Source organism: Orbicella faveolata, unplaced genomic scaffold, assembly GCF_042242905.1.
Source record: "Orbicella faveolata isolate gen_17 unplaced genomic scaffold, um_ofav_v1 contig_36, whole genome shotgun sequence".
Lineage (NCBI taxonomy): Eukaryota > Metazoa > Cnidaria > Anthozoa > Scleractinia > Merulinidae > Orbicella > Orbicella faveolata.
Genome location: NW_028301565.1, coordinates 5,856,850 through 5,881,688, shown reverse-complemented (window position 1 = coordinate 5,881,688; position 24,839 = coordinate 5,856,850). Strand labels below are relative to the sequence as shown.

Sequence of the window (24,839 nt, the reverse complement as noted above, 5' to 3'; positions counted from 1 at the left end):
GATTCGTGACAAAGATTTTCTACCGCTTGACCTTCGGTTTGTTACACTTTATGGTGTTAAGACACACTTGACGATAACACCTTTCGGCCCGATATTTATCGACTATCACGAGTAAGCACTTGAGTTTGAAAATCCAATGTACAAATGTAACCACTAGCTAATTTTTCTTTTCTTACCCTTGTGCGTATTTGCTGGATATCATCAAGATCTCAAAACAGATTTCTCTCAAATATTTGTCAAATGGTTTACTGTCTGAGAGAACAAATGGTTGCTTATTCGCGGCAAAAGCTATGCTAGATATGTACTCGAGATGTCTGTTGTTGGAGAAAGGATGTTCTGTCTATGCTTTCCTAGGTATGTGCTTGCCACCCTTTTTTCATTTACATTCGAGGCGGTTTCTTCTACCACAGTGACAACATTTTGGTATCTATATTGGACATTGCCACATTTCAACGGAGTGTTATCCGGTACAGAAGCCTTCTTTGCAATCCGTTTCGTGACTTGCGATTCTTGTAACATTTATCGCTCACAATCAGCCATATGTACTTGTTTGTGGTTTATTATCACAGTTTTGGTTATCTTCAGGTATTTTCTCTTCCCGTAGACAGAAAAGACAAATACACGAAGACTTCATTTGTGCTTCTGTGTGTGCCTTTGCGGTCCTTCATTAGTGTCAGAACGAGTTTCCGATCTTGCCTCTTTTCTTTATGATCATGACCCAGATCCTATCGAAAATCCTGTCGAGAACTCATGCACGATGGCAAGTGTTATGAAGGCCCCCGATTGTGTTGTCAGTCAATTCACAAACAGAGGCCTCTGCTATTAATTAGACTGAAATTTTTTTTTATTCTAGGTAAGCAAGTAAAAGTAAAACCTTTATTTAAGTGTCTATGCGTTTAGCCTAGATAGACTAATTGCGGACAGTAGTAAAAATAGCAACACTAATTGACATACGGTACTTATAAAATTTGAATATTTACAGGAGGTCCTATGATAGCTTGTGAACAAGATAAAATTGTACCCTACATTTGTTTCATTTCTGATCTTTGCTTACTTCCTTTCTCTGCTTGCTACTAAGCCTTGTACCGCAGAGATACTACAATTTCTTGTCTACTGTTTCCACTACTTAAATGCAATAATTATTTCTTTTTCTAACAGAGAGTTGCTGAACTAAGGTAGCAATGACGTCATATCGCGTGCAAAAGCTCTGCAATCTATAAAAATAGCTGCATTTTGCGTTGAAAATAAAATCTGGTCTCTAGCGAAAGAAATACTAAACCCATCGAGGATTGAGTTCCGTCTCAGGAATACTCTGTGAAGCTTTGATTTCAGAAAAATATAATCCCAAGACCTCTTTATTCTCAATAAAGAATTGATCTATACAACTGACACATAAATAGTCACAGAAGAAAAATAAAGGGGCACATTCTTTGTCAGTATTCTTAGGCGTCAGTAATGTCCAATGACCTGTGGTTCTGTTGCCCCCATTCATAACAGTACTTGATTTAAACCCCATGGTGGAATGAGGCCGATAAAGGTTTTTCTAATCGACTCTTTTCGTTTTAGTTGGAGGAACGGGGTTGTTTTACATATTAATCGACCGGCGCACCGACTTATGAAGAACTGCAACCGTTAGGTACAATAGTTGTGGAAGTCTGCGATGAAGTACCACGATGTTCTCATTACATGTAGTTAAAGCAAACTGTTTACTTGCTTGGCCCGAGTTTTACACAGGACACACACATATAATGACTGACCTGTATGTTGCAACTAATGTACGTAGTAACATATAACGCGACAGAGGTGATCGTCGATAATTTGAAAGGAAGAACCCCATATGTCGTCTTGTAGGTGTGGTTCGAATTTATGTTCGCCCCCAAAAGAGGTGTAAATTTTTAAACAGTTGTCGTGTTTTCACAAGGTTACCCAGCGTCCTAGAAAATACTGAGATAACTCTAAACAGAGATCATTTTATAGAGTAAAGCGGTAAAGCGATGACTTCCTCGACTTACGCATGGGAGTTTGGTTTGTATCGCCGCTAGAACGCGTCAAGGATACACTCTTTTTATATATTTATAAGAATGTACATTTTTCATACCCAGACTGAATACAAAAAAAGTCTTGTTTTCTGCCGACTTTAGGGGAAATATATTCCTGTGTACATTCTCATATTACAAAGCATTATACATATATTTCAGTTAAATAAAACGGATGTGACCAGGAAAAACTGTATGACGTCTGTATCGTGTTACATTGCGCAGCTGCTTTTACAATATATAATAACCTTATACGCAGTTTTTATCGCTCTGTTAGCTAGTATGTTTCAAAAGAGGGAATTTACCATACTTTTCGATGGTAAAATTTCGTGTTTTTATTGTATTTCATTTTCCGTCAACACGCAAAAATATCGGCCCTGGGTATATTATTAGCATATTCTTAAAATTTCGCCAGTTTCAGCCTCTATGTTCTTAGAAATAAAGATTCTTGTAAAAAAAAAAGTGCAAATTGTTTGTCGAACAACAAGATATCCAGGCAGGAAGTTTGTTCAGCTCGGCCCTGTATCAATTTCAGTTGTGCGGTCAGACATAACCCCGGGGCATTAGAAGCCGGGAACAGAAGCGAAAGAAGCCTCTAGAAGAAGAGGGGTTGAAAGATTCAGTCATATTAGTCTCAAGACACATAATATGATATTATTGTATCATAGACCAACCGCACAGTGTGTATTTTATTAGTCCATGAGCCAAGAACCTTATGAATTTGTCTTCAAACTAAGCCTTATTGCTTGTATTTAAAAATTTACCTGCTGCTTTTTATGTCCCTTAGAAATCAGGTTAATCATTTAACTTACATATAAAATAAATGATGCTGCCGGCTTTTATGTATTTGTAAGTGTAAGAGGTAGCTGTATAGACGTAGAACTCAGGTTAGCCAGAAATATTATAGTCTACGAGTTACTACTAGTCTTTTTTTTCCGACTTATTTCTTCGGACAAGAAAAGAAAAGAAAAGACTTTGAGCGGGAAAAAAATAAATGCTTTATAACACCCCACAGGGCGCAATTGAAGAGACAGACAAAAACTCTTGGGACATGTTTTTTATATGTGCAAAATCTCAGGCCTAAGTTTTTCATAAGTTTATACTCAGCAAGATGAACCTTTGCTGATCCTCTAAAAAAGCTTAGGTCTACGGACTGACCTTATAGGTAATTTATTTATGGGTAATATTGTAGCTTTCGCTTATTTTAAAATTTTATATCTTTCCAAATATAGGTAGATAAATTTATAATCTTGTAAATTTTGCTGTGGCTCAGCGGAATTCCTTACAAAAGTTTTCCTTCAGCTGGTACCAGACGTCTGCGTGACATTTTGTCACGCAGCCCTCACACGGATTGCATTTCCCTTCAAGATTTCTTGTCCTTGTCCTTGTTATTGAGCGTAGAATTTATGGAACCCGCTCAATTTCTTTAACTTAGTGTGCAATTTTGGTCTCCTTTCAAACAACTTAAAGGCGTTTGAAACAATTTTGTCGGCATTTTGCGAACCTGCACACCGACAGAGCATATTAGCGGACAAAGGTGTTCCCTGTTCAAGCAACAAAGGCCTTGTTGTAGTCTTTCTTTGACACCCAGTCAAGCCACTTGGATCCAGTCCTGACGCATGGCTTGCACTGAAAAAGATCGCGTGCAGCGTTTTTCAAAATACCGAGGCCGGCAGTATTCTCCAGACTGAAAACTGCAGGTAGGCGCAATTTCGTCCTCAAAAAGTGCTTTTAGAAAGATTTCTTTTGAATCCTTAGATTGTCTTATTTGAAATATAATGTGCAAGTGCCATGTTGATGACTGCAGAAGTCTTAGAACTTTAGTTCAGGAAGGTTACTACGTCGGAAGTATAGGAAAGCTAGATAGTTTTCTCTCACAAGCAAACGAGTGTGGAATCGCTTGGTACATTGAAAGAGCTGTTTCTTTCAACGCCACATCACCATTGTGTGTTTTCCGTTTCTTAATCCGTCTGATTACGCGGTAGTTTCATCACATAGCTTTGTAGACTTACAAAGACCACCCTTTTCAACGAGAGCCGTGAACCGCGTGACGGTTCTCGTCGAAACGTGACGAGTTTCGTCAGCTGTCAATAAAATATATAGAAATGTCGCTTTTTTTCACAGTGAGATTTTGTTCTTGAGTTCCTTTTAGATAGAAACCTAATCCAGTGTCATTCCTTTGTGTAAGCCTTGCCTTGAGGATGCGATGATTACCTCGTTCCCTGTGAAGAAGGACGTGTTTGCCCATTTGAAAGTGGGAAATCCGAAGTCCTTCCGTCGGCTTTTCACTAGCAAACTTGTAAGGTGAGTAGTGTCTTTCCTGCGGGCGTTTGTAGGAACGACATTGCACAAAACCCCATTCTGTATCCCTTTTTTGCTATGGGTATTTTGAAAGCCATCAGTGTAATCAATTTGTTCACACAGGGGTTACGTGTCGCAAATACAATCGCGCGTTGAAAAATAGTTGTCACAACTTATATTGATTTGTGATATTTTGTATTAGGTTATTTTGTGTCTACTAGAAGTTTCAATAGAAATGATCGAAGTAAGAATATTTACGTTTCAGAAAAGCAAGTGAGTGGTTGCTGGCTTGTCGGTAAACGAATGTTTACATTTCAAGAATATCTCTGACAGTGATAACCTCAAAGTCATTATGGTCATTACGATGTTGTAAGCCACTTTTCCACTCTGTTTTCAAGTGAAGTTAAGCCAAATAGTAATTCTAAAGTAAATACACAAGAAAGATTAATCTTGGACCGGACCCATCACGCTTTTTAAATTAGATAAATTTCAACACGGGAGTGCACTAACTGGGATTTATAGCGACTGGAAGTGTGATTTCTCTGTGCCAGGTTTTGTATGTTATTTCTGGAGAACCTCTCCTTGGCCACTCGTTTAATGTTTCTATTTTGCATAGAGGGAATCCCCCACGGTCATGGTTTTAGATGTAGGTTACAGAAGTTAGTCTAGAAGAAGGACAACTATCATAAAAAATACAATACATATGCAGTCAAAAAAAAAAAAAAAAATGAAAAGAAAAAAATATGCAAATGCTTATACTTGCATGTGTTTTAGATTTGTTACTACTTAGTCAATTTGATAAATGTAATGCACCGTTGAATTTATGTGGGTGAAAATTATTTTAATTTGAAATTAAAGATAATTAATTTAATTAGACTTTTTTTATATAAGAATATTGTTTTAAGACGAAATCCGAAAGGAAATCGAGCATTTTCAACTTTTAGTGGACTAAAACCTTGTAACAGAATAACTTAAAGTAAATTACAGTCCTTTCTGCATTTTCTTAAAGCTAAAGATATAAATATTTGCCTGAAATAACACCAAAAACAATTTCCCATGGGAAGTAAAGGAAATAAATTTCAAAGTTCTGAGAAATTATGAAATTACTGGTGAAAATTAATTTCATCATCGGTTTCATTTCACCAGTACTTTCAAGTGTTTCACATGAATGGCACCATTTGTTTTCGACATTTGGTGTTGTTAGAAATGATTTCTTTTGAGACGCACAGAAGTTTGCAATACAATGTAAAATATGTTCTTAAAATATGTTCTTCAAAATTTTGCAAATTTCAGACTAGATATTCTTATGAAATATATTCTTATGAAGAAAGGGTGTATATGGTACAGTGTTTACTACTTATATTGTGTCAAAATTTGAAACATGTGCTCCTAGTTGCAGAGAAATTCTAAGTTTTAAAAATTGTGATTGAAAGCCTTGATGTAAAGCTAAATTATTTTCCATTTATAAATTTCTTTTGTTGATGTAATTGCTCTTTTCCTCCAACTTCTTTTTAAAGTCAATATGATTTTGCAGGGTCATGAACCCAATCATGACTTTTTCTATTTGACAACATTGGCATTTGCTCCTGCATGTTTTGGTGTGCTTTTGAATACCTTGTAGATTTTTTTCATTTTTTAAGAGGTCTCAATCCAGAGGAGGAGAAGCAACATCCTTGGTATTCATGGTTGCTTTGCAATTGTTAATGCATTTGTTTTGTAATGCTAGAGATCTTTTGCTGAACATACTTTTATTTTATTACAGATTTGTGATAGCTTTTTTCCTTCTCCTTTCTATTGTAACTGCTGATGGATATGAAAAGAGAGTTTCTCCTGAAGTGCCTTCTTTTAATCAAACAGGTTTGCTAATGGATTAAGTTCAGTGTAAATATACTTCAAGTATAAAATATACTTCAAGTACTTCAGTATAAATATACTATCATTTAAGTCCTATAATGTTGTGATCAAATGTTTTACCACTTGAATTTTTTGGCCTATCCTATAGAATTCCACGAAAGATTAATAATGCCATTTACCATTACCAAATATTTGCATTAGTTCTGAGGATATTTAAGTTTGAAAGATGTGTAAAGTGTGCCAAGGAGAGGACTGATGACATCATACACTCAACCCAATATTACATCAAGTATATAAATAGAGCTCTAATTTGCAGCAGAGACCATTATAACTTGGTAGGCTACCGGCAACATGTCTATGGCTATAAATCAGTCTGTTTTCATGGCAATTCACTCTTTTCCAGTCCCATCCAATCTGATTTTAATGTTTTAGTGATTTTCAACTCCAAAAACATTAAACAGGCCACAAACTCAACCTAACACATTAATATACTTGCTGGATCATGCAGATAGGCATCATTTAGCAAACATCAAAATGGAATGCCACAGGTGGTGAGAAAATGCTTTAATATCGGGAACGTCTGGAACCCAGTATGTGTCCATGGTAGCAAAACTGTTAAGCTCATATTGTAGAGCACTTCTAGTAGAATCATACTGCAAAGAATCAAACATTTCTGATTCGAAATGGTTGAGATCTCTTTTTTCCTCATCTTTGATCAAAATTTGGTTGAGTTTATGACATTATCATTTGGCTAATTTGCATATTTAAAAACTCAAATTTCTCTGGAACAAAAAGAAATAGCAAACAGCCTTTTTTTCCTCATGCAGACTACTTGTTTATGTTTGGTGAATCAGCAGAAAGTGAACAAGTTTTGAATTTTCTGGAAACTTTCCCCGGAAATTTCCAAAACACTTACCCTTGTTTCACAAATTTGGGAAGTTTTTGTTGATTGGAAAGGACCCTTTATTTTACCTGTTCTGCATCAATGTCTATGGATCTTTCTACTTATTGGGAAAAACATATAAGCGTACATGCTCTAACTACCTAGACACCTAGCTTGACACCCTATCAGTGTGAATTTCCAATGCCAAGGACCCCCTTCTGTGTACATTCTCTTTGAACTGAATTTAATTTTAACTTCATGAAAGTTTATAGAATATGTTTGAGTAATTTCAGTTCCATAACACATGTTCTGGCTCTTTTTATCAATACGTAAAAGCCTATGTCACAAATGGACAACTGGGTGCCCTAGCATTGCCTGGGGGCTGAAACTGCAAAGCTGAACACAAGGCGATATACCCTATTGACCTCCCCAACTGGTCACCCAGCCAGGAGCCACACATGTGCCACTTACCCTGGCACCATCACACTGAATCTGTAGCACAATCAGTGTAAAATTTAAAGAACAAAACCAGTAGGTGGAAAACACCACATTATAGGTAGGGATAGGGAGGGAAAATGTCCAAACGTCAAAATGCTGTGAAAAAATGCCCACTAAATACCCAAGTGCTACAGTTAAACATGAACAACACATGGAACTGCTGACCCCAGACTAGCCTGCATGCAGTGCCACTAGAACTGCAAGAGTAAGAACATATGCTCAATGCGAGGAAATGCTGAGATGGCTCTTGCTATTTGCCATGAACCAAGTTACATTCTATTGATTATATTTAATGGTTATGTTGCAAGTGGAGGATGGTTAACCTAACTAATGCCTGGGGGTGAAACTGGGAAGCTGAACCAGAGGCCATGTACCTTGATGTTCCCAAATGGAACCCAATACACCAGGCTGAAGGGATCTCTGAGTTAAGAACAACTCAGAGCATGATGAGGGCTTGTGACACCCACCACAGGTCCTAGAACAGCCAAATCTGAGGCACCCTGGCTTGGCCATATGTGCTACCTTAGCTGTTGGGAAATGCTGGTGATGACGCAGACTGCTGTTCTGATATGAATTTGGTAGGCCTTTCTAGACCATTACCCCAATGTCTTGATTATGTGATCTGGAGTGCCCCAAGATGGTGCCATGGTGGCAGTGCCAATTTCAAAGGTATGGCCAGAGTACGAACCAAAAAAGCCTGCATAGAGTAGAATTGACTGACCTATGGAGGACAAACGTTGAGTCACTGGGCAACCATCTTCATGCAACAACAGAGGCCCCAGGGCTACAACCACACGTCTTATGGCAATTACCAAGGGCCAACACAAGAGAAGCCACACTGTCTCCATGGCCTACATAACTATTGCAGCCCACATGGAGAGTGCACACGGAAGAGTCTGTCTTGGAACACTAAATGTGGACTATGACACAGGAGGGATTCACCACAAAGTCAGCTTGCAGATTACTAACAGACAGATGAACACTTTATTCAAAGGTAGAACTGACTGTGAATTCCTGAGCTTGCAAAAAACCAAAGAAGCCAACAAGACCATGTGGCCCATAGCATGATGTGGTCTCTGACATCCAGATTCAGGGCAAGCTGATTAGTCTGAAAAAGATCAATAGTTATAGGGAGGCACTTGGAAGGCAAAGATCCTTGGACCTGCTTTGTTCCCTTGAAGCTGACAACAAATGACTAATGGATTAGCAAGCCACAGTCAATGTGGAGGGAGTGCACTGCCAAGAGGGAAACCCTAATTGATGAGTAGTTCAGGCTGTTGGCAAGTACTGTCAAAAAGTACATCTGCTCATCAGCTGGAGGAAGGAAGCCATAAAGATGCAAGCAACCATCCTGCCTGCAGAAGGTGATCTAGTAGTGTTGAGCCAAGATGTAGACCTCATGATTTGGTGGAGCTAGGTCCTATGTAAGAAAGAACTGGCACCTATTGGTTAACTTACTTTGAGTTGATTCTAACCCCCACCACCAGGGTAAGTCCAACAGAAAATCCAAATTCAGCCTGATGGGCTGGTTGTTTCAGCAGCATGTGTTGATCATATGGCACAAAAATGTATGACCATGGGGGGGGGCAAACCTTGCAGACAAGGTGAAGGTGCCTAATGGGAGACAATTTGAAAACTGTACCAGGAGCAGAAACATTTGAACATCAAGGAGTCCAACAACTGTGCAATTCTTTTTCTCTTGGCTCCTGGACTAAGTCTGTAATGACTGTGGAGATAAATGGGGCTGAGTGCAAGCTGTAATGGAGATCCATGTCCACAAAATAATTGCTGTGCTATTTTATTCCCACATTACAGTAAACAGTAGCTACATCAAACTTAGCCATTAAAGTACCATGGCTGTGTGCCATGATGCTGTCAATGAAGGAGTCTTATGTGACATTCTGCACTGTGAATGGAACTTTGGGATACACTGTTGACAATATGCCCAAGTAGAGATGATATATCCTATGCAGGATCAAATGCCATTTGCCAGGTTGGTTGCCATTTGGGGTCACTCCAAACCCACTGATAAGATGTGCAAGAAAGGAGGGGAGGAGAAGAGGCCAGCAATTCTGAGCTAGGAAACTACATTTGAAAGAGAGCATCTACCACAAGGATGTTCCAAGGCAAAGGACATGTTAGATGAAGCTGATCTGAGAGATCTGAAGAGTTTTCAAAGCCAGTTTGGAAGCCATCCCAGAAACTGGGCAGCCCATAGGCAACTGATTGTTTCAGGATGATCACACAACTCAACCTTAAACTGGTGTAAATATAAGGGAGAAACCTGAGTCACAGGAGACCTGAGTCATGGGGGAAAAGAGTACATTGGAACATCAATGTCCATGTGAACTACCCAAATTGGCCAAGAAACTAGCTGGCTAGGTGATGTAATGTTGTGTAATGATGTTATGATGTCGTAGGCCCTTTGGGCTTGTGCAGTAGAATGAGATGTAGTTGTTGTCGTATTACAGCTAGTAATGGCGGGCTTTTATGAGCTTTATTAAAAACGTTGTGTTGTCATCGTTTGGTCTCGTTTAGACTACATTACATGGTGTCAGAAGTTAAATGCACAGTACTGCTGCTCGTGGCCTGGCCGGAAGCCAACTTGGTGAGTTTTTTTGAAGTATTTTCTGTGAACTCTTCTGTCGATATTTCTGTACAAGTATCATGCCTACCATGAGTGAAGAAGGTGGTGGCACTTCAGGTACACAACCCTTGCTAATAACTGTTCCTGTGAATATACCGCTTCCAGAAAGGATGGATTTAAGCTTTGGAAATCTTCCTGGCAAATGGCAACGATTCTGTTGAGCGTGGTCAAATTATGAAATCACGGCTCAGCTAAAAGACCCCGAAAACCCGGGTAGAAATAAGGAACGACTGGCAGCCACGTTGCTTACGTGCATCAGTTCTGATGCGTTAGACATAATTGATGCTATGGAGTTTGAGAACGAAGACCAAAGAAAAGACGCAGAAGTGATCTTAGAAAAGATGAAACAACACTGCATCGGGGAGTGCAATGAGACCTATGAAAGGTTTGTGTTCAACCGTTGAGTTCAACCAAGAGTCAAATGAATCAGCTTATGTCACCACATTATGACAATTAGCAAAGACATGTGATTATGGGTCATTAACAGACTCACTTATTTGTGATAGAATGGTGGTGGGCATCAATGACAATTCTGCTCGTAAGAAGCTCCTGCAGACAAGCAAGCTCACTTTAGGACAATGTATAGACATCTGCAGATCTTCGCAGACATGAGCAAGGCAGCTAAAGGAGATGGATCAAGAGGATGCCTGTTTCGTGAAGGGAGACAAAAGAAAAACAGTTGAAAAAAAGACAAAGGTTCCAGAGAAGAACCAAAACGAGTCACAAGAACGCAAGTGCAAGTTTTGTTCCAGGCACCATCCCTTCACTAAGAAGAACTGCTGTGCATGGGGAACATCTTGCAAGAATTGTGGCAAGCCAAACCATTTTGCGGTGTTTTGCCAAGAATCTAAGAAGAAAGTGCTGTCTGTGGATTACACATCCAAAGATGAGGAGTATGAATATGTGGCAGAGATTGAAGTGAAAGAGCAGGTTAATGCATTAGCCTCCAGTCGTCACCCTAACAAAGTTTTTGCCACTCTACTGGTCAATGGAAACCAGGAAAAGTTTCAGTTAGACACTGGATCAACAGTAAACATCATGACGGATCAGACAGTGTTAAAGCTCTGTGGCCAAAACAGCTTGAGTGAATTGGAAGAAACCCCCATGACCCTGGTAATGTACAACCAGTCAGAGGTCAAACCCTTGGGCAAGAAGTGATTCAAAGTTGTCAACCCCAAGACAATAAGAAATACAGCATTGAGTTTCATCTTGTTCGTGGTGATTGTAAATCCATTTTGGGCTTGAGGGCCAGCGAACACCTTCAGCTGCTAACAGTCAACAGCCAGAATATCGTTTCTGTGGAGTCAAGCAGTGTGGAGGAGAAAGGTCCCAAGGTGGAAGACTACATTTCGCAGTAAACTGATGTGTTCACTGGAGAAGGCAAACTAGAAGGGCTACTCCACCTGAAGATAGACAAGAATGTCCAGCCAGTCCAGCTACCTACATGGAAAGTCCCCATTGCCCTCAGAGAGCCTCTAAAACAAGAACTGGACAGATTGTCAAATATTGGAGTGATTCGGAAGGTCAATACACCTACAAACTGGATTTCAGCACTTGTGGTCACAACAAAGAAAAATGGCAAAGTTAGATTGTGTATTGACCTGAAACCACTGAATGAAGCTTTACACAGAAATCATTACCCCTCACCTACAATAGATGATGTGCTGTCTCTGTTATCAATGGCACGTGTGTTCACAGTATTGGATGCGAAAAATGGGTTCTGGCACATACAGCTGGACGAGCCAAGCAGCTTTGCTACTACCTTTGGAACACCCTGGGGACACTTTAGGTGGCTTCGCTTGCCGTTTGGTGTATCCCCAGCCCCAGAGGAGTTTCAGAGGAGAAGGCTATAGCAGACAACATCCTGGTGTTTGGAGCAGGAGACACCGATGAGGAAGCACTCAAAGACCATGACTGAAACCTGCGAGAAGTGTTCAACCATTGTCGGCAGAAGGGCATCAAGCTTAACTCAGAGAAGATACAGTTCAGACAAAAGTAATTCAGCTACATGGGCCACATCATATCGTTGTAGGGTCTCTGGGCTGATCCAAACAAGCTGAAAGCTATCAATGAAATGCCGCCTCCTATGGACAAGGAAGGTGTCCAGAGAGTACTAGGCATAATAGATTACGTGCAGAAGTTTGCTCCCAACCTAGCAGATTTGGCCAAACCACTGAGAGTTTGTTAAGAAGGAGAATGAGCTTGTCTGGGACAAAGAAGTTCATGGCCAGTGTCTAGATCAAGTGAAGCAGGTGCTAACCCAGGCACCTGTGCTCAAGTTCTTTGACCCCCAAAAGAAGACTGTACTCCAGTGCGACGCCTCTAGGAGTGGTCTTGGGGCATGCTTGATGCAGGATGGGCACCCTGTGGCATATGCCTCCAGGGCTCTGACGCCTACTGAGACTAACTATGCTCAGATAGAAAAGGAACTATTAGCAATTGTCTTTGGAGTTGAGCGATTTGAGGGCTATGTCTATGGCAGAAAGACCTTTATTTACATTGATCACAAACCCCTGGAGTCTATTATGAAGAAAAGTCTATTTAGTGTACCAAAATGATTGCAGAGAATGCTGTTGCGTCTACAGAAATTTGACTTTGACGTTTCCTACAGAAAAGGTACAGAGATGCACATGGCTGATCCACTTAGCCAAGCTTACCTTCCCCTGGTTAAACAAGACACAGTTGACACCGAGGAAGTACGGAATGTTGCCGACACAAGATCACCAACAGAAGTTGAGACTGAGTATATAGACATGGCAGAGTCTGTGCCCATACGGAAACTAACCTTGCAGGAAATCAAAAGTGCCACTGAAGTTGATGCAGAGCTCCATGCATTAGCTCCTATTATCACACAAGGGTGGCCAGAGAGAAGGGCTGATGTACCCTCCCAGTTGCAGGTCTATTTTCCCTTCAGAGAAGAGTTGTCAATACAGGATGGTGTTGTGTTCAAGGGTGAGCGCATTATAGTACCATCTAGCCTCAGGCAATGCATGATGGATAAAGTACATGCCAGAAACCTGGGCATTCAGGGGTGCTTCAGGAGAGCCAAAGAAGCCTTCTACTGGCCAGGCATCTACAAGCAAATCACAGAATTCATCTCAAGGTGTAGCATTTGCAACAGCTACAAACCAGAGCAGCAGAAAGAACCTCTGAAATGTCACGAAATACCTACACGACCATGGCAGAGCATCTCAGCAGACCTGTTTGAGCTCAATGGCACCCAGTACTTGATTACAACCGACCGCTATTCTAATTTTTTCGAGTTGGATATACTGAGGTCTATGACAGCCAGAGTGGTTATTAACAAGCTGAAACCTCATCTGGCAAGATATGGTCTTCCAGACCGACTCACCACAGACAACGGCCCACAGTTCGACTGTGCTGTGTTTCAGAAGTTTGCAGCCGAGTACCAGTTTGAACACATTAAAACGTCTCCACGGTATCCTCAATCCAACGGGAAGGCTGAGAACAGTGCCAAAACAGTAAAGAATATCTTGAAAAAAGCTGCTGATGCAAGCCATGACCCACACTTGTCTCTACTGGACTTCTGGAATACACCATCAGAAGGAATGGACAGCACCCCTGCACAGCATCTCTTCTTGCGTAGAACCTGTACTGCACTACCCATGGCTAGCCACCTGCTTCAGCCAAAAGTCATTCCTGATGTACACCTGAATTTGCAACAGAGGCAAAGCAAGCAAGCGCTCTCTTTCAACAGAGGTGCTAAAGAGCTGCAACCATTAAAAGATGGCGACGTGGTGCGGGTCTGACCATTACCAGGTCATTCAAAATGGTTTAAAGCGCAAGTGAGTAGTCAGGAAGTTCCACGCTCCTATCAAGTCCACACAGAGGATGGTAGGCTCTACTGCCGAAACTGTTCACATCTTTACAAAGTTCCTGAGAACTTTCAAGCGATACCAGATGGAGACATAAGGGAATCTAAGGTCAATGCTCAAACTCTACTCCCCACCAGGAAACCTACTGAGGACACACTCCAGGTGCCCCCTGAACCTTCAGCATTGCAGTTACCAGATGTTTCGCAGCCAGATTTACAGCCAGCTTTGCCAAGTGTTCCTGCCCCGGTCTCTACTAGAAGTGGCAGGATTGTTAGGAGACCTGCTTACCTCAGGGATTTCACCACCTAGGAATCCAGTGTAAAGGCTTTTCGAACAGTTCTGAACAGTGAACACTGTTAGAGTTGTTTTGTTTAATCACTTGTCCTTCCGTCCATTGCCTACCTTACCGTCCCTTCATTTCTTTGTTTTGTTTGTTCAAGAAGGGAGATGTAACAATGTTATGATGTCATAGGCCCTTTGGGCTTGTGCAGTAGAATGAGATGTATCACAGATGTCGTTGTTGTTGTATTACGGCTAGTAATGACGGGCTTTTATGAGCTTTATTAAAAATGTTGTGTTGTCATTGTTTGGTCTCGTTTAGACAATGCTACATGTTGCTATTTATGTCGACTTATCTGTAGAATCCCAAAAGTCACAGTTTTCACTTTTTTCCCTGGGGAGGGAAAATGGCAGTGGAAACTGGAGGATGGGAGAAAAGGGTCAGTTGGCTTATCAGCACCTACCATAAGACAAGTGTGCACTGCCCATCATTCCTAGAGTTGCAGAAGGGAATATGCAAGTCAATATTTTGGCCTATTGGAAAGGGTGTTTGAGTGGAGCTGGGCAGCAGTTGCCAGGTGGATGAAAGAGTGAGTGACTGGAGGTGGAAATTGTACATGTCCAAATTCATTCTGGATCACTCAGTTTTGATCAGTTGAGGTTACCATATACCTTTAGAGGTGCCCCGCATCCAAGCAATGTAGTACAATTCCAGTTAAAACTTTAGATACCTAAACCCCTATATCGTAAACTTCTGTAAGTAATGACCACCTGAAAGTAGTGAGCACTCGAAAGTAACATTAAAAAATATTATTGTTGCTGCTAGTAAATCCCAAAAGTACTGACCCCCCAAAATTAGTGACTCTCTTGAAAGTAGCAAACCTTTCATTGATTGTTCACATCATACAATAATGGGGAAGATAAAAAGCGCAAATGACAGTGACAGGATGCAGCTACAGTGAGCCATGTGCCTGATAGCTTACCCAACGTTCTGCACAAGCCATTGCTGCAAAATAATACCAACTTGAAGATATTATTCTGCATAACCAATCAAAGCAGGAGTGCACCTGAGGGTGTGTGGATGCAGTGAGGAGGAATAGAGATTCCTTGTTTTTATGATTAATGGGCTCAGATTGAAAAGAACTCTGAGAGAAACTTGAACAACTCGTGCCTACAACTGACAACAAGGTGTACACACGAGGAGTCCACACATGTGGAAGTAACATGAAGCTAAAAAGATAAATTTTATCTTTTTTATATTTTTGATCAAATCTTTTATTACGTGTTTCTGTCTTTTATTTCTGAAAAAGAGTATCAAGTGTTACAGAGATACTATTAATGAAATGTGTTGTTGCAGAAAATATTCTTACCCCTAGTTTTCAATGTAAGGGTTTTTTGGTTCCCCATTTTTTAGCTCCTCCCACCCCATGTCTCATCGTCCCCCTTTAAAATTTTAGTTTAGCTTCACACATTCATTAAAATCTTTGGGGTTTGAACCTGTCTCCTCCTCAGAGTTTCTAGTGACCTTCCTTTGGGTAGGTATGAGTATTTTTGCAATTTCACAAATGACATCTGGAAATGAGACATTTGTTATTATCCATGGTTTTTCCCTCTCAAAATCTAAACTTCAATTACTTTGTTTTGTGTTATACTGTATGTACTCAGACTAACTTAAGGATGACAACAATTAACCTGTTAAGTACAAGTGAGATATTTGTATTCATTTTCCATATCATTTAATGTTGAAGGTGTTTCTTTTTCCTGAAATCTCTTTTAGATCTGCCAGGATTGAATGCTTCTGAAAGATATACAATAGAGGCCAATGCAAGCAGAAGGACAACCAACATACACAATGAAGAAAATAGCACAGCAGTACCATTTTTAGCAGAAAAAGACTATTTATTTAGTGAAAACCCTTTAAAATACTCTGTACTTTTTATTCTTAGACAAGCTGTAGACAATAGTAGATTTCTCATAAATGTTAATGCTGTCCAAGGAAGTTTATCTGAAACTTTATACGCCATTACAGTTCGCAATAGAACGGTTTTGTTCCGTCATAATAATTCCATTATTGGACTGTTCATATTGGCAAATGTTTCATCCTGGCAAAAACTACTAGTAAACTTTAATCACAGAGAAATCACTGTAACCCAGGAGTGTGTGGAATTCAACTACTTATCTCTACCAAGCACAAGTAATTTGGAAGAGTGGGAGAAGATCACTGTTACAGTGCAAACTGAGAATTCTCACGACAATATTGAGGTATGCATATGTTTAGCAAATAATTTGAAGCATTCAATAATATTTACCTTTGATTTGTGCACAGAGGGCATTAGTGTAATTTATTTAGTTGATTTCAAATGGTCAGCAGATAGATTCTGGCAGAGCTCTTCAACAGCCTGTTACTCCCATTATCTGATGTAACTACCATGCAACATCTTTAGGCGGTAAAAAATACTGTAACTAATTTTATCTGTGCTGTTCCAGAAAATATCCAGATCCTTCCCATGGGAGATTTTTTGTCTTGGACCTCAATCCCGTCTGGAAATTCCATAATTTGTAGCTTCATACTTGCATTTTTCCTGTAAAACATTTGAATGGCTTTTGAGAACTCCCACCCCGACAGAATTTCCAATTACCTTCCATACATGGGGTGGGTGTGGTTATTTTCTGAAACTATACATTGCCAATTACAGTACATGTTAGGTAATAGTTTGATTGATTCCAGTGCATCTTTTTAAATAAGATTCAATTGCCCCTTTTATTTTTTCAACAGGAAGACATTTGTGAACTGTTGCTAGTGGACGATCAAGAAATTGTAGATAACTTTTGCAACAGACCTTTATCAAATGATTGTGCCAATAGAGTGCACTTCAGTGCTGAACAACAGATAATGGTAATTCTTTACTGGTGTAAGATAATTTTGCATATTTTCATTTTTTGCAATAATGGTCCTAATTTGTTTTCTGCTGTTTATCGCAGGGAAATCGGAACAATGTTGAAACACAATCAGGCCAGGGTCTCGTAAGTAATTAAATCATAATGTTGACTAGATCAGATACAGTGTAGTGAGACTTAATGATTTTTCAAGCGGTGATTTAGCAATGATAATGGTGTGTTTTGTTTTAATGTGACAAAGGTGGTATAACAACAAAGAACATAGATCAGAAGTAAATTATTACATCGTCCTAATACCCTTTTGTTTACTAAACACAAACTTAAGAAAAGTTACAGCAATAAAGGGAAGAGGCCGCTTTTTGTCAGATTTTAGCATGACAATGACTCCATTCTTACTGGGGAATAAAGTGTCTCTGTATATTAAGTTTTGAATTATTTACGAATAACCTCTGTCAAATTAATTGCTTTACCAGGAACATTTTGAATTCACAGCAATGAATTTCAACAACTCTTTTGATCTCTATTTTATAAATTATCATTCCATTGTACTTATTAAATAAATTTAATAAATTTTCATTGGTAGGTTTCCATGCCAGCACCGTCTAGAGTAAAGGTTAGTGATTAATTCTCACTGATAGATAATACAGCAAAAACCAGCTAGTAAGAAGATACATTATTTGAAGTCTGTCAAAATGGGTTCTTGTATTTTGGGGTACTTATTGCAATTTAGGATAAGTAGGTTCTTATTAGGTTCTTAATTTCTATGAAGGAGATGTAGTTGGTGATTACCAGAAAAATAAGTAAACTTGGGTTTCATTCTTAAATATACAGTGTTCATTCACAACTGTATCATAATAAGCCCAACGCAATTGATTACAGAATGTATTTGTAGTGTTGCCCTATAATTAACAAGAGTTTGAAATTTAATTGTAACCCATATATAAGAACCTGCTTGATCTTGCTTGGCTAAACAGATTCCAAATTTTAAGGCTTTGAAATGACAAACTTCTGCTAGCAGGTTCTTAAACCACTAGGTTCTTACATGCAGGTCTTTTTTTCCTGTAATTGCTATAAACAGCAAAAAACAAATTAGGACCAGTGTCACTACTAGATGTCTTTATGATGTGTGATCTGTGTTAGGTAGTAGCTTCAGGGCTCCTATTGATAGCAGAGATGCTTTGTAAGCTCCCTGAAGAGACTACCCTGGCATTTTTAACTTTAGATTTTTACTTGGTTGTCTATCTATCTATCTGTATCCTTGTTGTCAAATTTCATGAGACATTACTGGAAGTTCATGGGCTGGGCAGACAGATCTTCATCAACATATTTGTTGCTGTATTAGATATTTCAGAGATTACTGTGGTCTTACTGCTTTAACTTCATATTTTGACAGGGCTGGACAAAAGTTAAATGAAACCAACTAGCAGCCTCTATTTTTTTATTATCTTTGACAGGGTCCCCCCAGCAATTCAAAGAAGGGAATTACCAGAGTTATTAGAGTCATTCAGTCTCCTGGACATCCTGTATGTTACTATTAATTCCTTCAAACAATTTGTGTTTAATTTGTTGCTCTGATATATAGATTTAGGCCAGCCTAAAAGCATAGCTCCTGGGCCGGGTTGTTCAGAACCCGATTAAGCTAACTCAGGAAAAGGTAGAAATTTGATTTGAGTTTTGTAACTTTGTGGTGAGGTTTTCTGTATGTTGTTTGGCCTTCTGTTTTGAGTTTTAATAATCACCATATACTCAAAACAAAGCAGCTAGAAACATTTGTATAGAAGAGAAAGTTATAATTCGGTTAACTTTTAATCCTGGGTTAGCATCAACTGGCTTCCGAACAATCCAGCCCCTGTTTTCAACAAGTTAACCTGGTACGAGCCCGCGATCCAACCAAAAACCAGCACTTGGTCAGCGGTCAACTTCAAAAAAAACATGACCTCGATGAGCTGTAAACTTGAGCCCGTTGTATGGTCATGTGATACTGGTCAGCAGATACCTCGTTTTGACAGGTGTTAATTGATCATAACATGGATGTCCAATATCAAAGAAGTACACAATAAACAAAGGCTGCATGTCTCTGTCAACCTATTATTTGGAGTATGGCCGCCATATGTGACTCAGTTGTCGTCGTCATTGTGGCTGTCGCTGTTGTGCATATGTGCCCACGAGCAATACCGTTAGCCATGATAACCATGAGAAAATCAACTAATGGGTTTCCTTTTCTTTCCTATATGAGTATGGGGCCCCGCTTAGCGGCCCTTTGGGCCGCCAGAGCTCTGCTATGATTTTAATAATTGTGATTAAATAAAATGTTTGTTTTAATCATGGAGGGGCTGGGGGTGAGAAATGGGCCACATTCCAAAACAACCTTAAAAAGTGGAAAATCACTGAATAAATCTGGAGATTTGGCAAAGTATAGTGGTCATGCATATCCAAACTTCTGAATGGCTACCTTGTTTGATTTTTTACTATGTCGATGTGACCTAAATGTAGTCTAGTTGGGAACACAATACTATAGGTTTTTTCTCATCATCATTTCAAATAACTGAGTTGTAGGAGGGAGCAATTCTTCCCCCAAAGAAGATGCTTTGTACAAATGATTTTTTTTTCAAGGAACAAAATCATAACCCTACATGAAAAATTTTTGATACCTATGTGTGACCAACAAAAGATATCTTCATAACAGTTTCTGGGTGACCAAGTTACCTGAGGTACAAAACTTGTTTTTGTACACTTGACATAGGGGCCACCTTTGCCAAATAGAAATGTGTGGTAAGCAGACTTAATAGGGAAATTGTGCTGATCCATTGTTAAAATAAATGAGTTATTGTTTTATTTTAGGGATTGGTTGGGGAGATAGGACCAAAGGGCTTTAAGGGTGACAAAGGCAGAAAGGTAAGGGATAGAACTTTATTGACAAAATATCTGTTTAAGAGACTGTTGTATAACGGAACAAAAAAGTTGTAACAAAGAAATCTCCACTTAGTATACATCAACTAAGCCACATACTCTGAGAACTTGAACTACACACTGTGTAGTGACAGTTGTGCAGCTGGGATACAGCTGAGTCTCTGAAAGATTTAGCCACAGAACATTTGCAAGTTTCCTTCAACAGAGCTTTTATGCAAGAGCAAAATTCAATCACTCTTACTCCATGTTGCTGCTTACTTTAGTACACCCTCATAGAAAGGAAGAACAGTAAATATTAACAACATTTCTTCAAAATAGACAAATTGTATTGGGCCATGATTTTAAATTACTGGCGTTGTATAATTTTGATCAGATCAAACATCATAAATGTTATTAACATTCATGGGAGAACCCACTATATAGTATTTTCTGAACAGATGTACTGACCAGTGGAGAAAATAAGGGGATAATCCTCACTGGACATAAACAGGGCTATTACAGGTGGTTGCTTAATAAACATGTAGAATGTTTGTGGGCAATGAATATTTGATTTACTAAAAGGAAAATTTACTCCACTTTGTCTTCACTTTGTAAATTCATGAATATTTTGGTTGCACTAGTACAATGTAACTTTTATTATGGCAGGGTCCTTATGGCATCCCAGGAAAACCTGGTCCTCGAGGCCCTCCAGGTGAGAGGGTAAGTTGCTGTTTTCAAATGTGTGGCTCCAATTCAAGAAGAGGAAAAAATCAATACAGTTTCATAACTTACTTGAATACAAATCATTTGTTGTGACAGTTTGGTATGCAGTTGGTGACTAAGTATGTGAAAAGGGTATGTCAGGCCATTTACAGTTTGTGCAGCTTTTCATTTAAGATGAGAAAGAATTAATCTCAGCACTACATATTATTACATAACTAGGAAAGCTGTGCTTTCAAACTCAGTATACATTATATTAGCATGAACCTTAATCCAATGATGCATGATGGGAGCAAAGTTAACTTTAGTTAGCTTCATGAGAGAGATTTTTGTCCATTGGCAATGTTATAAAACAAAATCATCTATGCATCATTGAGTTATAGTGTACTTAGGAAGTTTAGGGAGCACTTGAGAAGCTAACGTTGCCGTTGTCTGCATCTTGAGGAACCCCTAAGCCTCTTCCATGTTCCTCAACTCAATGTAACACACAGTTAAAACCATGAATCACCTGTTTATTGTTTAGATGATTGCTTTTGTGTTTAGGGTACTGAAGGACTTAAAGGAGATCCTGGAATTGTTGGACACCAGGTAAAGGAATAGTATATTAATATAAGGTAGCTTACTGCAGGTTGTTGGTAGATTTGTGGTGACAAATGTTGGGTGGACATTTGAAAATATTTCAGTAACTTTACCTTATATCTTGTTAGCTATAAGGCAGTATCCTTTCTTCTCACCATTTCAAAAAAGAGAAACAGTATCCCATATTTTTGCACCTTGTGAAATGGTTCATTAGAAATGGTGAAATGTCCAAACACGCACCTTCCTGCATGGATTTGATTTTCAGTACATAATAACATTATTCAGTTAAAGGAGATTGTATCGACCTTGTTCACCTTCATGGAGTGTGAAGACCTGATTTTTTAAGTTCATATTAAGGTAAATGCCTCCAAACATACATCTTAGCGTAATGGCAAATACCTGGCCTAAAATGATATTGGGGTCATTTCCATAATTTAATTTGTTTTGCTGCAGGCCATCAAGTGAAAATGTAGGGCAGCACGTAGAATATTTAGAAGTCTTTTATTTGAGAACAAATTAGCTGACTTAAAGAGGGCAGTATTTATGGATAATTATTATAAAGTATTAAAGAGTACGAAAAGAAGGTACAAGCTTAAATTCACAGTTAAATGCAGACATGCGGTTTTTGGGCCTGTGCTTCTATACAGTTCATAATTTTATCAATTAATGTTTAATTTGTAGGGCCTTGGGGGTAGAAAAGGCCCAAAGGGATTCCCAGGACCATTGGTAGGTCAGATTTTGTACTGTTAAAGTCAGCGACTGGGTATTGTGTTCCATAATTTACTGTTTGTAGTAATTTGAAATGGTAATTCATTGTGTATGGTGTATATATTTCTATAGCTTTTGTTTTTATCATCTGCTTTAACACTTAAGTTGTTGTTTTTTTAACTAATAATTTGCTATGTTGTGTCTTTGAACCTTTAACAGGGTGATGCAGGTGAAATAGGCATGGCTGGTTTACCTGGGGTTGAAGGTGTTCAGGTACCTGTAATCAGATTTTATTGATACATCTTAATGATGTATGAAATGATAATCTTGGAAATAACCCATTCAGTCTTGTGCGAAAGGGGCAAATGTTTTCTTTTCTTATTATCTCAGGAAATCTCCTTGATATACCTGTGTAAATCAATGAAAATAAAGTATGACAATTATCAATGTATATTTTAGGGTGCATCTGGCCCTGCTGGTGTGCCTGGCGATCCAGGACCTGAAGTAAGTCTAGATAACAATAGTTTTGTTGTGCTTTATATGGAGTGCTCCATTCAGTGGTTCTAATTACAATATAATAACGTTGAAGAATGATAAACCACAGCTGCTAACTAGGAAGAAGGTCATATGTAGTTATCATGTTTCATTCTTTGAACAGTTTAAGAAACCTTTAATTTTATTACTAACCATTGTCATGTTTTCTTTAGAACCAACAGGCATTAAACAAATAAGATGCTTCAAAGTAGTATTCAATCTTGATAGTTGTTCTACCTTGTACATTAACAGGGGTTTCTAGGCTCCCGTGGGCAAATGGGTTTGATAGGAGCATCAGGAAACCCTGTAAGTAGATAATGGACTATAATTAAAACTATGAAGTTACAAATGGTTTTGAAGATGTTTAAAAGATGTTTAAGATGTTTAGACTTAGGGCCTCTGTAAAATAATAAGAAAAGTGAAATATTATAAATTAGAAAACTAATTGTAGTCTGTTTGTACCTGTTTTGTGCAAATAAAATTGTTAAAAAAGCCCATGGTTTCTGTGTTTTATTAGCCAAAGCAAAGTAAGGGAATTATGGTTATCCTTTGAAAAACTAATTTCAATTATTACTTCTGGCACATTAAAATATTTTAATGATTCTTTTAATCAGCTCTTATCAGTAGACTGGGTGCCTAATCGTACTTTAAAAAAAGCACTAGTGCCCAAATTGCTACCAAAAAAAGCAAATGTAGCCATACGTTAGATGTATTGAATTAACGGGGTAACTGAGTTCTTAACCAGCCCATAGTCATCAGCGAGTGTGCCTGTAAATATAAATTATGGATTTTGCTTTAAATTCTGTGTAGATTACCAAAAGGTAAACAATATAATGAGGAAGGACTTGCAATATATGTGAAGCCCCATGGTTGACTGAATGAGTGGTTACCGAAATCTACCTCAAGGAAATGGCAGGGATAACAGTCTTTCCTGTCTTAGATTGTATTCACATTTGCAAGGGAACTGTCAATTTCTGATTATGCCTTTTGGTTTTTTCTAATGTACCTTTCATCATTCGGTATTTCTTTTTTATGCGAACAATACTAAGAGGAGACACCAGCTGTAAAATGCCGACTGTGATATTATGTTTGGTTCAAGTACTTATCAATGTATGTAATACCCAGCTAAAGTCGTTTTCCTACATATTCCATTCGACTATTGAACAATGTTGTACCTTCTTAGTGTGATAATAACGAGCATAAGTTGTCCTTATTTGATTGTGATGATGATGAAAAACCAAAATGGTGATGTTAATGATGAGCCATTAATCATTTATTCCCCCAAGGGAGTTCAAGGACCGCCGGGTTCTAGAGGAATTCAAGGACACGAGGCAAGAGTTAAATAACAGATGTTGCTTTCTTATTACAGAGGTAGTGGTAGACTAGTTTTCAATTGATCTATTGATCTACAACTTTTGCTAAAGGAAACCTCTTTTTCAGTGGCAGAGATTTATTTAAAATAATGTGCAACGGAACAAAATATTGGTAGTCTAGAGATGAAACATCTTCTTTGTTTGGTCAATATTATAGGGAGATCGTGGGCAACAAGGACCAGAGGGGAACAGTGGTAAAAGAGGAGCAAAGGTACTAAAAACGTGCTATATCATACTGCAAATGTTCAGCAGACCTGAGGTGTTCTCTTTTTAGTTTCCTTCAGGTATCAGAACACAACGCAATATGGCAGTACTCAACCCTATCTAGCTTTGGGTTGGGTTGGTGAGGGGGTGGAGTGCACAAAATGATTTCAATTTCTTAGAAAAAAGCGTTCGAGCTGTAGCGGTCGAAATTGGGGGCACTTTTAGAAAAACGTTATCAAGGAACATTTTGGTGTGTTAATTGTTTGGTCAATTGAATGAGCGTTATAATGACAACCATGTGTTTAAAGCGTATTTAAAGCAATTTTTGTGTTCCTAAGCCTAAATTTCTGTTTTACGGTTATGAGTGGAAAACTAATAGGAATTGAAAACTTGGTGTTTAACTGCTGAATGAAACTACAGCTACCGCTGTAAAAGAGACAGCTCTCTTCAAAGTAGCATTTTCAAACACAACAGATAAAACTACTAGTTTTTAGTTGGAAAACGACCCAGCGTTGACTCCAAGAAAGGTTTCAAAATCTTAGAATATGGTTAAGCGAAGAATGACTGAAAAACGGTAAATCTTCTCGTAACATAATTGGT

General features: G+C 38.7%; 1 protein-coding gene across 4 annotated transcripts in view; it reads left to right on the top strand.

The window, feature by feature from the left end:
- The first annotated feature begins 3,288 nt into the window (after positions 1–3,288).
- Positions 3,289–24,839, top strand: part of LOC110050757 (uncharacterized) — a 40,644-nt gene continuing 19,093 nt past the window's right edge. Inside the window, exons 1-17 of one of the 4 annotated variants that reach the window (XM_089274973.1) lie at positions 3,289–3,736; positions 4,225–4,340; positions 6,100–6,194; positions 16,112–16,596; positions 17,111–17,230; positions 17,317–17,358; positions 17,816–17,845; positions 18,687–18,755; positions 20,074–20,127; positions 20,788–20,841; positions 21,385–21,429; positions 22,102–22,146; positions 22,348–22,401; positions 22,588–22,632; positions 22,915–22,968; positions 23,949–23,993; positions 24,193–24,246. In XM_089274973.1, the coding sequence (XP_089131099.1) occupies positions 4,243–4,340; positions 6,100–6,194; positions 16,112–16,596; positions 17,111–17,230; positions 17,317–17,358; positions 17,816–17,845; positions 18,687–18,755; positions 20,074–20,127; positions 20,788–20,841; positions 21,385–21,429; positions 22,102–22,146; positions 22,348–22,401; positions 22,588–22,632; positions 22,915–22,968; positions 23,949–23,993; positions 24,193–24,246 (1,389 nt within the window). In that variant the 5' untranslated portion in view covers positions 3,289–3,736; positions 4,225–4,242. Of the gene's footprint in view, positions 3,737–4,178; positions 4,341–6,099; positions 6,195–16,111; positions 16,597–17,110; positions 17,231–17,316; positions 17,359–17,815; positions 17,846–18,686; positions 18,756–20,073; positions 20,128–20,787; positions 20,842–21,384; positions 21,430–22,101; positions 22,147–22,347; positions 22,402–22,587; positions 22,633–22,914; positions 22,969–23,948; positions 23,994–24,192; positions 24,247–24,839 lie in introns of all 4 variants that reach the window. The other 3 variants (XM_089274972.1, XM_089274974.1, XM_020756711.2) reach the window with 3 other exon arrangements.